A 15,286-nucleotide genomic window follows, 5' to 3' on the forward strand; every position below is an offset into this window, starting at 1 on the left:
AGGAATCAAATGAAGCTACTGGGAACCAGCTGCTTCACCCTCCCTGGGATCCCTCCCCACTCTAATGCTTCAGGCAAGGAAAAAGCTGACCTGCTGAACTTTGCCAAAAAATATTGGCTGCTTCAAGCTGGCATGGATTCTAGAGAAGACTGAACAAAATTCAGAGCAGAGGTCTATTTGGCTTGGTAAATACAGAGAAAACATAGATAGTTTAAGAAATCCATCAAACTAAATACAGTTGGAGCCCAGGACAGTATTCAGGGAAGTGCTTGCTGTTCTCGGTCTGTAACTGTGGAGAAAAAAAGTTGGAGTTGGAGGATCCTTGTTCTGATCTAGCACAACCACTCTTGTATATTTAAATTACAAATATCCAGTCTACAAGCACTTAATGCTACCATGTGTGTGGGAGCTGGCACACGTCTGCCAAAGTGTTGAGAAGTGTATTTTCATCATATAGGTCAGAGGTTCTTCATCTAACAGTTAAACCCACTAAACTCTGTAACTGATCCAATACAGTAACACTTGGTTTGACAGCTGCAACTTCTGCTTTCATACCCATTTCATTCCTTCTTGAATAGTCTGGTAACTGAACACAGTGAGCATAAGGATGATTCCTCTTCTACACAATTTTAATATTTGCATTTGTCCTTCAGTCTCTCTTCAGGCAACTTACAAGTTGTTTTCATTAAGTCTTTTAGGCAAGAATCTGTTTTCCCCACAGCTTACGTGTATAATATTTTCCATTTATTCCCTTTCACTTTCTTTTTCCTATACAAGAGTTATTGAGCCAAAGCAAATTTCTTGTTTGTGTAACCTGAAGACTTTGACTCATACGCATTCGAGCAGACATCTGCAACAGCTTAGGGCTGCACTGCTTCCAGGGGTCCATCTCTGCTAGAGGTGGCCCTTCATATGGTGACTAACAGGAACATGTGATGCTTTCCCTGCAGTAGCAATTCCCAATCTTGTGTGTCAGTTTACACTGCCACCCCAGAGTCTGATCTCAGCATGTTTATTATCTAAATAGCCCTTAAAGAACCTTAAGGGTGGGTCGTGACAAGGCTGCTCGAAAGAATGCATGGCAGATGCATGCTATGTATGCAGAGGCCTAATTGTCATTTGACAGTGACTCAGAAGACTGTTTCTTATTCAGGCTGCATTTTTTAAATATCGAAGTGCAAAGCCAGTTATTAGGTAAGCTGATAAAAGCAAGAAATTGTGTAGCTAAGAGAGAAATCCATGCCTTGCCATATGCACAGAAAGCGTTAACAGCTCCAAAACAGAAAAATAATCCCTCTAAAATTCAAGGTAAAAATCACAGACGTTAAGAGCCAGACGGTCATTTTGTCCCACTAGATCCTGCAGGTTTTCAGGTAGGTGTTCTGCCTCACCAGCTGCCAGTGCTGGAGATCTCCAAGGAAGCCCATCTACACTAATGCTGGAGGGGATGCACCCAGCCCTCCAGACCCAAACAGCAACACTGACTGGTGTGAAGAGGTAGGGAACAGACAGGATTCCTTTTTGTCTCTACTTAGGGTAACACAAATAGAGAACTCCCTTTGATTTTAGGAAACTACATACTTTACAAATGGGAGCTACATTCTATAAGAAAGGTAATGTATGCACATACTGCTACATGATATTTATTTTCTTTTTCCTTTTCTAGTATCTGCCATAGATTTAATATTGTTTTGTAAGTATGTGGAAAAGCCTAAGGCTGTCCACAAGGCTTTCCACCTGTCACTGTTCAACTGTACATGCTTTTGCATTACTCATGATCTAGCTTCATAGCTCAAAGGCACAAGTGTAGAGCTCTCACCTAAAAGAATAGGTTTGGTCATAACAAGGTTGAGTATGGGCAGCATATTCTCTGGCAAATAAAAAAAGTGGCAGGTGGTACAAAAATTGTTAAACTTGACTCAGCAATGTACTTTACTGTTTCATAAGCAGCAACAATATAATCTGCAATTTAAATACCGCTTGTGTTACCAAGCACTTGTAGGCAGGATGTCACTGTTACACGAGTAAGGATAATTCTTCACAAAGTTTTGCACCCATCATTGAAGAGAATCCCTCAGGAATCAATGAAGATAAACACTGTATTGTCAGTTAAACTGCTAGCTGTAGTACTCAAGATACTTCCAATACATTTGAATTAGGACATTAGCGTTCAGATACTGAGATAAAGTACCAAAAAGGATGGAGAAAAACCCCCAATAAATCTTCTCTCTGTAGTCTTGTACTTGAACATTACTTGAAATACCACTCAGGAGAGCAGTTGATGGGTTCTTCCTTCCAAAGAGTCTTCAGGCGCTGGGCCCAGGCAATCAGCATCTCCTTCCTCCTCTCCTCAGAGACATATTCTGGAGCGAAGCAGATGTGAGGTGCAAGGACTTTGACACCACAGAAGTGCATGATTCCATGCTGTACTCAAAGCGAAGAAAGAAATGCTTCAGGAAATAGTCTTTCACTTTCAATTCAAGAATGCCTAAGATTCAAATCTGAAACTGTTTCTCTGACCCAATATAACACAGGTTTTCTAAACCTGTGCATTTATCAGGAGAAGGGAAATAAATTGCAAAAATTCATTACCTATGCTGGCAGTCACTATTGAAGGCTAGGCATTAAGCAGAGTGACACAAAAATAAGGTTAACTTCATTTATTCTGCTCTGTAGAGTTTATTTTTAAGTGCTATTAAACCCATAGAACTGTTCTCTTCAGCTGCTGTATGATATTAAATTTGCAAGTATCAGAGACAGCCTAAAGTTCATTGTACTGTTTGAATCTCCACAGATTGTTCCTGAACTGCAGTGTATTTCTCATCTAACTCTAGGTATTTTTTTTTAACCTTTTGCCTCTGGCTTAGCCAAATGATCCTGAATAAAGACTAGCGCCTTTCAAATCAGCTCAGCTTGCCATTTTCCCTCTCTATTTCTGAATTCACAGTCATGTCTCATGTTCTTTTTCATGCTTCAAGCTCTGCAGCTAGATAGCTTCACAAGGGTAGACAGCTAGTAATCACAATGGGTCAGAGACCAAAGAATTCAAGCACATCTGTTGTATTATATCAAGAAGTAGCTGGTACAATTTGCCTTACCACCTACATTTCTCAAAGCATGCTCGCTACTTCTGATAAAAGGGTAGCAGTAAGAAAAGGCATCTAACTTTTGTATGCTGATCATGAATGCCAAGATAATATGTGACTCCCCTCCTGCCCTGCATCCTACATGAATCAGGTGGCTATGGGGAAAAGCTATTCTGCACGCTAGGGCTAAAGGAAATCCTATTAACACAAGGAAAACTTCAAAGGCTGACTGTATAAGCTTTTTCCAGATTCCAGTCTGGAGGAAGGGCCACAAAACAACTTTAAAACTCTGTGGACTTTTAGTCTGAGGATTTTAGGGCCCAATTTATAACCTGCAGATGCTCAGAACTGACAAATTAATTATTTTTATATCACATTTCATAGAAAATAAATAATAGAACTGTTAAAAATAATCGGAATAATAAAAATTAAGGCAAACAACCAAATAGTCACACATTATACCTGCATGGGCCACAGGAGATAGCGAATATCACCACTGATACTGCCTTTTGCATACATCTCTTCGCTTCCTCCAGTGGTGAAAGAAAACAGGGCTAATTTGTTCTAAAATTAAGAAAGCAGTGCTTGAGTTAGGTATGTTTAAAGAAGAGTGGCTGAACAGTTAAAAAGATATTCAGGGTCACCTGGACAACATAAATTTCTAGAGGAGGTGGTGTGCTCTTTTTCAGACCTTATATGTAGTGGCAGCTCTGAGGCAAAGATCGGTAACGCACAACTCGACAGCGGACTGTGTGTCAGGGCTTTGGGCAGAAACAGGTTAAAAAGAAAAGGAATTACACATCTGATACACTTGTATGAAGCAGGGCTGACCCTTGTGCTATATTTGGAAACCTGTTGCTGGAAAGCACTCTGTTACTGGGAATATCCTTATTCCTGCCCTTCCTGAATGCAGAAATCGAATGTCACAGTCCCCCTTCAAACCTGTGCTTGCTTGTCACTTGCTAAGGAATAATTTGAGAACAAATTTTTCCTCATATGTTCTAAACCCCCATGTTTCTTCTGCTTCTGTATTAGCCACAGGCTCGTGCTCAGCTTCTATCCTCTCAGTTTTAGCTTCTGTAATTGAAATAACATTTTTCCAGTGCAGTATCTTAACTGCCTTGAGCCTGCATTCAGCATGCAGCTATGATCACTGGGGATTACTCCTATTCATCTCAGTGAGGCAGCCATTTCTGAAATTTAACAAACTGAAATGTTTGGAATTGTTAAGAGGATCAGAAATTACAGAGATTAATATGCAGCAAATGTAAAGGTGAAACGTATTGATTGTTTCTGGATGCTGCAGTTGTTACCAAAGAAGATCCATCAGACAATGGGTCAAAATTTTCCAGGGTTATTCCTAGTGCCACGAAGCATTAAAGATTTATGAATTGTCACCTATAGATACTGATTGGAGAAAAGGTTGAGATAGTTGGGACAGAGGCTTGTGCACTGGGTATTTCAGGTTTCTGATTTAGTTTTGTAGTTTAATTCCAACCTTTGACATCTAGTCCCAGAACAGGATCTTGTCACCTATTCTAGTATGTCACTCATTACAGATTTGTGCAGTCCTACAAAAGTGGGATGAATGACAGACTATAGTTTTAGGAAATTGATCAACTCTTTGCAAGCCAGTGCACTCTGATACACCTACAAAATTATAAAGCACATTTTGTTGGCCAACTAAAAATCTCTAGGAGATTGTTTAAATCTTTAGGAGCCACTGCATTCTCATTACTGTATCTACCTTTCATACAATTTTAACATATCAGAAGGTTACTCAACATGTTATCAAAGCATCATTTCAGAAGAGTGTAAAGTAAGAGCTTTAAGCAAAATAATGGAAAATAAAGACCAATGCCCTCAAAAGCACTGCACAGATCTTGATCTTAATAAAACAACCTCAAAAACATACCTTGAGCAAACCAGAATCATAACAGCGTGGAAAATCATGAGCAAATCCTTGGACCAAGACTCTGTCCATCCAGCCCTTCATGATTGCTGGCATGCTGAACCAATACAAGGGGAACTAGGCAAAAAGTAAATTACCTTGTTAGCACAGAGAGTCTGGGCCATCCTTAGGCCTGCTCTACAGGCCAAATCCTGTTCTCTTAATCTGTTCAGATCTTGTACGTGCCTTCTTCCAGCTTTCTGTCAGGAGAGGCAGTAACTAATGCTTGGCAAAAATAACTGAAGTGCTTTCTGTTTTCAGTTGTCTCAGGGATATATATATATATCTCTGTATAACCTGAGCATCTATAGCACACTAACACCACAGTGAATGTGAGGGCTTCCACAGAAATTAAAGTTGGAATATGATGAAGCAGGAAGGTGCCATTTAATTTAAACTTAAGACTGTACAGAATTGAATCTCCTATTGCTGAAATGCAAAAGGAACATAGGATCTCATGGAGAATGTGGCCGAAGAGAGCCTTATTACTAGGAGTGATATCTGGTGATCAGTTCTGATCTGACACTGCTGACAAATGCCATGGGATCTTAAGAAAGAGTTACTTTCACATCCTCACTTTACTGAGAAGAAAACTTTAACAGTAACGACCTCTGTTTCTAGATCCTCCAGTTAGCCCATGGGACTACAGCCTAAACCTGTCATATCTTATTTGCATTATCTCGAAGGTTTATGGACTCTTATTCTAGGATGCATCACTATCCCTAAACCTTTGTACACACTGCAGTACAAAAGAAGCAATTCTGTAAAAGCTTAATCACCTGTGGGGCTTAATTCAAGATGGAAACAATGTAGAAACTGGGCAATCACCACTATCTCTAAAAGTGGTGAGTTTAGTCTGTAGTAAATTTTAAATTACTTTATGGTGTCTTTCAGAGGCTTTTTTTTCTGCACCAGAACGTACTCAACTCTTCATAGCATTCCACAGACAGAAAATAGAAAGCAACCACTTCCTTTGGGGGACATTTTACTCTACTTATCTCAGAAGCAATAGTGTAAAAATGATGAAGAATTACAGTGAAATAAATTTAACTGAGATATGGTCACATCCTAAATTTGATCTAGAATCAGACAGTGGAACATGTATAGGCTATGTCTAAGGCCAACAGCCACACAAAGAAATGTGAGGCTGGTATTGCTTTATACAGTAATTCTGGGACTTGTAGACACAGAGGACAGAGTTGGCACAGTGGGGAATGGAGATGGGGTGTAAGGAGCTGGTAGGGAGTCCAGATAGTTCTTCCGCAACTCAGCAACAAATGAGGACAGTCCAGTCTGGGAAGTCCAAATTCCCTGAGCCTACTGGCTGCTCCCAGCTGCTTGCCCACAAAGTAAGCCTTGCCCTGCTTTCTGCCAGCCTGCCTGACATCCGTGGTCACGTGTTTTTGTGCATCCACATACCAAGTTTGGCCCAGAATTGGTGAATTACTGGATTTGCTGTTGTTTCAACCTGGATAATCGTGCTACTGAATTACTGGGTTTGCTGTTGTAAGGACCCAGAAAATAGTACTACTACTGATCTGTATTTCTTACTGTACCATTACTTAGAGATAAAGTGTTTATTCCTAAAGCTGTTAGTCTGGTGTCTGTTACCATATCCCAAAGCTATAACTTGGTGGGGCTGCCTTAAACCCTTACACAGAATTCTGTGTGTACATCAGTGTTTGCTTTGCATAAGCTCCAAGACAAAAGGGACAGTATCAGGCTGCCTGGTGGTATGGCATGACATATTGAGAATCACAGTATTATTCTGCACTCAGTACTTTCTGGTCTGAGTTGCTCTATGCAAGAGTTTTGGAGTCCAGGCAATGGGAGCGCCAGTCTTCACAAAACATATGCAGTCAGACTACTTTTGAATAATTTTTAAGTGAAGCAGTGCTGTGAATTTTACTCAAGTATTTTAAGGTTCTAATTTCAGATGCCTTCCTAATGCTCAAAAATGCCAGCACGGAGCCATTATTTGTGTGAAAAATTCATACTGTACTAGCACAAATAATGCTTGCACATGATCCCATATTTTCTAAAATTCACATCCTATCAGAAAAACCTGACACCTTGAAATTGCTATGCTGGATATATACTGTTCTGTGTTGATGGCAGAACTACTACCTCTTTTTACTCTGGCTAGATTCAGTGTTCCTAATGCAATCTAGAATCTTCTCACTATTGCCTTTCTTTCGTTCAATGCTGTATAACTGAAGACTTTTAATAACATTTGAAATAATGACCTGAAAAATCAGTAAGTCTGCTTCCTGCACTTTCTTCTGCTCTTCAATCACATCGTTGGACAAACCTCCTCTCTTGTAAGCTTCCCATGCCTCCACGCCATAATTGAACTCTTCTGAGTTGTGCAAGCAACCTGTTTGTTGAAGTGAAGAGTCATTCCTTATCCTGTTTCTAACATCATAGACAGATAAGAATTAAATAGAAGTCACAATCTACAGTTCTAAATTGAATTACTGCTTTCCATTTTTCTCATTTTTTTGTTTTTGTTTGTGTGTGTGTAGATATTCAGCATCATCACAGCTGATGGTGATTTGATTTCAAACTGGAGAGGAATGTAGTGTAGAGCACCAAAATTTTTGCCTTTCTGTAGCTACGTCGGAAGTGCAATAAGAGGACCTAAGCTTGGCTCAAGACTGGTGATGCAGGTGGATGATTTAAGAGGATTTAAGAGAATTTTGCTAATTGCTCTGCCTCTGCATTAGAGATTACTGAAACCACCATGCAGTCACAAGCACTGTGTAGCTGCTGAAAAGCCACTGTAACTGGGAAACTCAGCAGGGGCTGGGGAACCAGTACTGGCTGGCTCTGCTGACTCTACTACAGCTGGGTGAGCTGATTCAGATATGTTTGAATCAGACATATACATTAATTCTGCTGATTCAGCTAGCAGATAATCAATCCAGCAGAAGAGAGAGCCTCATAAACTAACTCTAGCAAGTCACAGAATGGTTTCTGAAGGTATTTCTTACCCATGAGAAATGGACTTCAGAGATTGATTGTGAACATGTGGTAATGCATTTTTCCCTCTCAGTAATGTCACTATGAAACAAGGTTCATATTCAGGAGTGGACTTTTAGAAATGCTTATGTCTGGTCATTAATAAGCTGCTGCTTGTTTTTGCCAGTGTTTGCACTTGACCTGTGCTGTTTCTTTTTGATTCCTATTTTAAAGAAAGTGTTTTAGCAGTCACAGATTATATTGTGGCTTTGTGTTTCCTAACCTGGAGAAATACTGGGGCTAAATGCTAGTAAGAGCACAGTGAAAATATCACAGAAGCCTAAGAAGAGCATCACTGTTTTTCTCAAGTCTTAACTGCATCATCTAGTCATTTTTAATGGTCATATACAACCAAGGCAGCCAGGAGGTGCCAAGACAACTCAAAAGCCAAAGCACTTAAGTGCCTGGAGCTAACCTGCAGAAAGCATTTGTAATCTTGTTCATTAAGAGAAGGTCTCTGCGGTGGATTGCAAATACTGTAAAAACAGTATTTTTCCTCATTCACCTTAAAGGCAAAGCACTTTTATAAATCTCTATTATACAGACATTTCATTTTTCTGATTGAGGGGCCATTTCTAGTGATCAGATTTATTTAAAGGAAAATTATACTTGTTGGGTTCCTGCACTGACATTTCTTAGTCAATGTTAATAGACAATAAAAAGCTGGGTCTTGTTAGTTGAGGGATATTTGTACAAAATAATAGCAACTGTTTTTTGGAGCGCACCTAACAGCATGGTTCTGCATTGTTAACGTAGCAGGATAGTCAAGGGGAAAGTTTGTCTCATTATTGTCAAAAAAAGTGTGTTTTGGCTAGTCTCACCAACAATATCATTTCTTGTTGCTCTTGGCTCGAACTGCATTGCATATAAATCAGACACTGTGACACTGCAGCCCTGCTCGCTCAATTCTTCCACAGCAATCCTCTTCAAAGATCCATTCAAGGACTTGGGCTCTTGATGTGCATAGACTATCAGGACTTTTCTCCCTGGAAGCAGAAAGAAAACCAGATGGTACCTTTGAGTATAACAGGCAGATATGAAATGTTTGTGGAGCTGGGGCCTGGTCCTTCATTTTTCTGTAGTGTTTTCCAAGCAGCATAAAACTAGCGAAAACAGAATGACAATGGCAGCATTTTGACTCCTGCTCAGCAGCAGTGAGTAACTCATGATGAACTAATCAGTGAATGCCCCCAACCCAGCAATTGCGTGCTTACACCAGGCTTTTCTAGGTGGAACTCAGCGGACAGTGAGTGCGTTTCCATAGCAGGTCAGTGCCCCAACATCAGCACAACCCAGTCCTTCCTCTTGAGTCAGCATTTGCATTTATTCGATTCCACTATACCCCAAAAAGCTCAACAGAGAGGGAAAAAGAAATAAAAGCTGTTGGCTGGTTTAGCTCCCTAGGCTGGGTCAGACAAGCTACAGTCCAGATGTGAGGGGCAGGACTGAAGCAGCGCCAGCTTAGATTCCCTCAAAATGTTGTGGAAACAACTTCTGAGAGCTCAGAGCATCTTCTGATTGCAGTGTGGGGTCCCTTCATCTTCCAGTTCAGTGCTGTGCAAGCGACATTGCGGTAGATAATTTAAGATGCCACTATCCCACTTCAGCATCATCACAGTGACTTCAGCAGAAAGCAACGTGGTTTCTTCTTAGATGCGAGTGAGCGAGCCATCTAGTGTATCTCAAACTGCTGACAAAGAGGATTTAAGGTAAGCTGAGTGGCAAGACTGGTATGTTGGGATGGAGTTACTTTAAATTGATGTAACAAGGTACATCAGAGCTTTCTTGTTCAAAATTTTATTGTACAGACCATTTGATTTCTGTAATTCTTGAAAAAAATAATCATTCATCACTGAACGCAAGTGAAAGGTGAAATACTTTCATGTGATAGTAATTGTTTATATATAACCACTGCAGAGGGAAATTTCCAGGGACTATTGAAAATGACAGGATCTGCAAAACCTGAAGCTCTTGGTTCCTAACTGCCAACACAAAAACTCTGGCTTCTCCTGAGTTCAGTTTCTCCAGGGGACACAGAAGCTATATGGCCCAGAGCACCACTGCAGTGGCAGGTAAATGTAAGGTGTCAGAGATAATTAACAGAACGCAAGCTGAATGAACAAGACCTCATTTTTAATCTAATTGTAAGGGGTGATTACTGCTCCAGTAGTGCCCAGTGTCCATGGAACAACAGCTTTGCTAAAAGACTTGCAAATTGTGGTCGAATGCTATCATAAATTTAACACATGTATAGACTATTTAGCCCCCTGCTCCGTAACTTATTCTGGAATATCGAGAGCAGTTACCGCTTTGCTGTTCCTGCTTAACTCTCAGCAAATAGGTAGTTCACGGGCTGGAGCCGAGACAAGCTCAGAGATGCGGTAAGATTAAATCTTAATTAAGCTGCTGGGTTGTTGCCATGTCAGTGCGGCTGAGGGCATATGGCCACAGTGTTTGGAAAGACCACAGTTTTCAAAGGCATCACTTACCGAAATAATTTGTCATTTGAAAAAAGTACTACCTTAGTATCCCCACTAAAATCTGCCGACATGCCAGCGTGCCCCAGCCTGAAGCGAACAGCGTTTTCAGTCCTGTTTGTTCTTACCTGCCATTTCCCAAACCACTCTGCAGGTTCTCTCTCGAGAGCCGGGTGCAGCCTGTGAACTTAAATGACAAAACTGCTGATGTCAGAGCCATGGGGAAGAGGCGCAGGGCAGGCCGCCGCGCCGGGTGGAGCCGCGCCGCTGGCTCCGCGTGCCCGCTGGGCCGGGGCTGCGCGGGGGAGCGCCCGGTGCGTGCCCGCCGTGCGGGGCTCCGGCTGCGGCCGGGCCGGGCCCAGCGCTGGGCTCTCGCCGCCGGCGGGACGGGGGAGGCGCGCTCGGCGTTCCCCGCTCGGCTTGGCCCCGCTCTCGGCCGGGGCACCGAGCGCAGGCTCGCCCTCGCACAGCCCGCTTCACCCGTGCGCGGCACCGCCCCGGCGGGGAAGGCGCGGGGCGCGCCTCCCGCTTGTTCGCGTACCCGCTACGCCCGGCTCGAACCCGCAGCGCTGCGCCGCCTGCCCCGCTCCGGGCAGGCCCGCGGCCCGGGCTGCTTCACCTGCGGCCCGGCGCGCCCCCGCTGCCGCCCGGCCCGGCCCCGGCGCGCCCCCGCTGCCGCCCAGCCCTTCCCCAGCGCGCCCCCGCTGCCGTCCGGCCCGGCCCCGGCGCGCTCCCGCTGCCGCCCGGCCCGGCCCGGCCCCGGCGCCTGCGCTCGCGCGGGGCGGGGGCGCGCTCGGCACCACCCGCCGCTGCGGGCGCGTCCCCCAGCGCTCGTGCTCGGGCCGCGCGCGCGGGCGCGCTCCGTGGGGGCTGCTGGTCCCCGGTGCCGCCGCGGGGGAGCCGGGGCGGCTCCTCACCCAACGGCGGGCGGCCCAGTGCCACCGGTTCTGGTTTTCAAACGGAGGGTTGCGCAGGAGCCTCCGAGCAGACCTTGCACCGCCTGCGGTTTCCAGCCGCTCCCGGGGGCTCGGGGGAGACAGGCGCCCCCCCTTCCCCGGGAGAAGGGGACACGCGTGGTGCTGCGGGCCCTGGGGACAGCCCTGTCTGCCAATGGGCAGCAACAACGTGAGAAGCCAAGGGTGCGGCTGCCGCTCAGCAGCGTATGTGGAGAACAAAACATGAGCCCGAGCTCTGCTGGGCTGCGCTGTCCTGGTTGTGCGGGAGGCAGCGCGGTGCAGAACTGGGCAGGCACTCCAGAAACCCAGACTGGAGTTAAAAGTTTGCTTACCCTCAGGTAGGATGTCTTATTTTTGTCTTTGCATCCCTCCTGGCAGCAGAAATAATGAGATCTGACAAAACGCTCAGTTTTAAACGGCTAAGGGATGTTGGCGTTAGTATACTGCTAGCAAGTAGAATTCACCTTTGTGAAGGCTGGGCTAGGAAAGCTGAAATAGATGTAGCCCAAAGACTTTGATTTTTGTTGTTGTTTTATTAGAGTTGCTTTTTATAGCGCAGATAAATGACCAAGCCAAAAGTTTTCCTTCTTTTCCCCCTCCACGCATGAGACCTGTTTATGGTAAGACTTGGGAAACTGAAGGAAGAACGCTAGTAGTTTATATACTGTACCTACATAATAGCTGACAAACTACTTAATATGATACCTCACAAAAACAGTAAAGAAAAGATTACACTGTTCCTGCTAACTTTTTTGCATTCAAAACTCAGCGAATATTCGAGTACTTCCAAGGGGTCTTTTTTTGTTTTGCTTTGTTTTCCCTGTTCCTGCTTTCCTCCTCTGGTCACCCTGCAGTGCAAATTGTTTCTGCCTGGACATCACCCGGGCGTTAGCTGGGTCACTGCCAGCGCGCACCCTCCTCTGGGATCCTGTTTCCCTTCCCATCCTTATCTCCTGCTATCAGGAGCCTGGTGGGGGTGGACGACGGCTGCCACCCAGCCCAGGTGTCCAAAGCTTTCCCTGGGCTGGGTGGGAGCTGACACATACTTGGGCTTACCCTGACATGGAGTATCAGAAACACTCCTGGATTCCCACCCAGGTTTTGCCATAGCTCCTGGACTGAAAATTATCTTTGTGGGTTTGTTTTTTTATTATTTTTTTATTTTTTTTATTTTTAAATTTTTTTTTAATTTAAATTTAATGTAAAGAGTGAGCATAACCTGCACAAACTAAATGGCCAGTTTTCTCTCAGAGCACAACATATTTTTGTCCTCCCCAATATATAGTTACCATATATATCATTAATGTTAACAACATTTGAAAAGGTCTACCTGAATATAAAAACAACATTAAAAAGGGAGTGTATTTTGTGGGGGAAGGACTTCAGAGAACACATTCACGATGCATCAGATGGATAGACACCTATGTTAACATATTTCACAGGTGTTTAAGAGGAAAGGTGGTTTATTTTACTACCAGTATATAATAGGTTTTTAAAATAGGAAAATACTGCAATGCTGTAGGTGTGCATTGTGATTTTAGACAAATGAAAGATGCAGGCTCAGTGTTGAGGAGTTTATGAATTTGATGAGCGTGAAAGCATTAAATATTTCTCCACATAAGACTGACAGCAGTGATCTCACTGTAGAGTTGACACTCATGACCCTGGCCCTCCCACTTCCAAGTAAAGTTGTAAGAGTTTACAGGATTAGTTCCTGTGTTAATTCCTACTATATCCTAAAGTACCTTTCTCTCAAATATTGTCAGAATGATCTCTAATAATTTCACAAACTGAAAAAAAAAAAGTTCCTTTCTTGTTTGTATTTGGCCAAGGCCCATTAGAAGGACTTCAGCAGCCACATTGAGCAATTTATTAGCAATCTTGTGAGCACCCCTTAGTTTTTCAGAGGTCTTTGGAGGGTTCTTTATGAAACTTAAATGTCATAGTTTTAGGAATCCATTTATTTTTGCTGTTTGGGTAACTGTGTGGGACAGAGTGAAATTTCTTGTACCCTCCTCCCCCTGCTGCTTCTTCCCCTGCCTCCTTTAAAGTTAATTAGCACTCTGGAAGTGTTGCAGTAGCTTAAACACCCTCTGAGATTTTAATTTTGCAGGCTGGAAATGTTTCTTATTATCCCCCCTTTGATATCCCTCTCTTTAGTCCTCCTTTGCAATAAGAAAAGGTGAGTTTTTTTCCATTAATATTTTTTGAAGGACTTAATTACTGATTAGCAATGAAAAAAGTAGCTGTGGCTAAACTGGGAGAAAATCCTCTTGTTGCTGTCAGCCATTCATGAGCATTAGCTGCGTGAGCTGTACTTCATAGGAAGTTTGGAAGTTTACAGTTTCTCTTGCTTTCAATTGACATGAACTGTTTATCTCTTTAACGTAAGATCGAGAGCATAAGAAAATGAAAATTATGGTAGTGATTCAGACCAAGGGTCCGTTCAGCCCAGTCTCTAACCCTGCTCAGAAGTAGGTGCCTAGGGAAGAGTAAGAGCAGGTAACCACATATGATGCTTACTTACTTACTTACCTACTATGTATGACGAGACCCCACTACTCATAGCCTGCAGCTATCTTCAGCTCAGTCCTGGGCGTGTTGTAGTTTGTTTATATAGTAACCTCAGTTTACCTCTCTGTCAGGCACTTTTCCCAGTCTCCTTGTGAATCCATGCCAGTCCCTTAAATGTGCACTGTCCTTGGCAAGGACTTTGACAGGCTCGATGCCTACTGTGTGAGGAACAATCCTTTTTTTCTTGCTTTGCATCTTGTTCCTTATCAGCTTCATTTGATACCCCGTAGCTCTTGTACTGGAAACGACAGTGAAGAATTGGTCCCTGCTCATCTCCTCTGTCCATTGGTGATTTTATGGACCTGCATCATGTGCCTCCTGAATCATCTCTTTTCTGGACTGAAGAGTGTCCTTCAGGGGATCTTTGTTCAAAAACTGCTCTGTACTTTCAGTCCTTCCTGGTGCTCTTCTCTGCCCTTTTCCAGTTCTGCTGTATCATTTCTTGAAGTGAGGGAACCAGTTCTATGTATAATATTCACAGTATGGATGCCTCTTGGATTTACTCAGGGGTATAATGATTTTCTGCTCTGTGGTCCTAATAATTCCTACTGTAATGTTTGCTTTTTGACTGCTACTGGGTGTTGAGCTGATGACTGTGTGGAAGTATCTGTCATAATCAGAAGATTTTACTCCTGTGTCGTGGTAGTCAGCTCAGAGCCCTTAATTTTAGATCTGAGGCCAAGTTGCTTTGTTTGTCTCCCATAAGCTCTCTTAAGATTCACAAAAATTAAAAACAACTTGTAATTGCCGGGCCTACCGAGCAGCGTCCAGGACACTGTGCTAGTCTTAGCTCCCTTATAGGTTAGAAACAACCCTTGTGCTCTGTGCATGACTCACTTATAGGAGGAAGTTGGCACAAGTTGGTAGCTTATATACTGTTCTTCAGATATATTCTGGGTACACTTCTCTACTACCATCTAAAATACTTCTCATTTGTAGCCCCCCAACCCTCTAATGAAGATAACTTCTTTTTTTTCTCTGAAATACTTGTCAAAGAACATGCTTTTCTGTTGATTTTATTGGGCCAGAGGATTGGACACAGCTGAGGAGGGCAGGGATACCTCTTGTTTTATACAGTTGCAATATTTTCTTCTTGGATCACTTATTTAGGAAGTTCAGGAGTTGGATTCAATTCTGTCTTCAGCTTGAGGGAAACCAAACACCTATTCCTAAAGAGTGATCCCCACGACAAACTGGGGGCTGTTCTGTAGCGGGTACATC

The 15,286-nt window shown here is 43.3% G+C and overlaps 2 protein-coding genes across 5 annotated transcripts in view; one reads left to right on the forward strand and one right to left on the reverse strand.

Moving 5' to 3' along the window:
• Positions 1 to 611: 611 nt before the first annotated feature.
• Positions 612 to 11,493, reverse strand: NQO2 (N-ribosyldihydronicotinamide:quinone reductase 2). 3 transcript variants are annotated; one of them, XM_040586889.1, is made up of 7 exons: positions 11,453 to 11,493; positions 10,664 to 10,715; positions 8,880 to 9,044; positions 7,284 to 7,414; positions 5,002 to 5,115; positions 3,549 to 3,650; positions 612 to 2,424 (listed from the first exon to the last, which is right to left on the reverse strand). In XM_040586889.1, the coding sequence occupies exons 2-7, from the start codon at positions 10,668 to 10,670 to the stop codon at positions 2,251 to 2,253; spliced, it is 693 nt and encodes a 230-aa protein (XP_040442823.1). In that variant the 5' UTR covers positions 10,671 to 10,715; positions 11,453 to 11,493; the 3' UTR covers positions 612 to 2,250. The 3 variants fall into 3 exon arrangements, with proteins under 3 accessions (XP_040442823.1, XP_040442820.1, XP_040442822.1); XM_040586886.1 differs by lacking the exon at positions 11,453 to 11,493 and adding an exon at positions 11,077 to 11,183; XM_040586888.1 differs by lacking the exon at positions 11,453 to 11,493 and adding an exon at positions 11,155 to 11,178.
• A 119-nt stretch (positions 11,494 to 11,612) lies between these two features.
• DUSP22 (dual specificity phosphatase 22) overlaps positions 11,613 to 15,286 on the forward strand; it is an 89,655-nt gene continuing 85,981 nt past the window's right edge. For both annotated transcript variants that reach the window (XM_040586882.1, XM_040586881.1), the window contains exon 1: positions 11,613 to 11,829. The gene's annotated coding sequence lies outside the window, so the exon portion shown is untranslated. The remainder of the gene's footprint in view (positions 11,830 to 15,286) is intronic.

Source organism: Falco naumanni, chromosome 3 (assembly GCF_017639655.2).
Source record: "Falco naumanni isolate bFalNau1 chromosome 3, bFalNau1.pat, whole genome shotgun sequence".
Taxonomy (NCBI): Eukaryota; Metazoa; Chordata; class Aves; order Falconiformes; family Falconidae; genus Falco; species Falco naumanni.

Coding starts and splice junctions, on each gene's coding strand:
- NQO2 (XM_040586889.1), bottom strand. Junction 5,116..7,283: donor CAGACTTACTGATTTTTCAG/GTCATTATTTCA, acceptor CTTTTTGCCTAG/TTCCCCTTGTATTGGTTCAG. Junction 3,651..5,001: donor ATGATTCTGGTTTGCTCAAG/GTATGTTTTTGA, acceptor TCTTAATTTTAG/AACAAATTAGCCCTGTTTTC.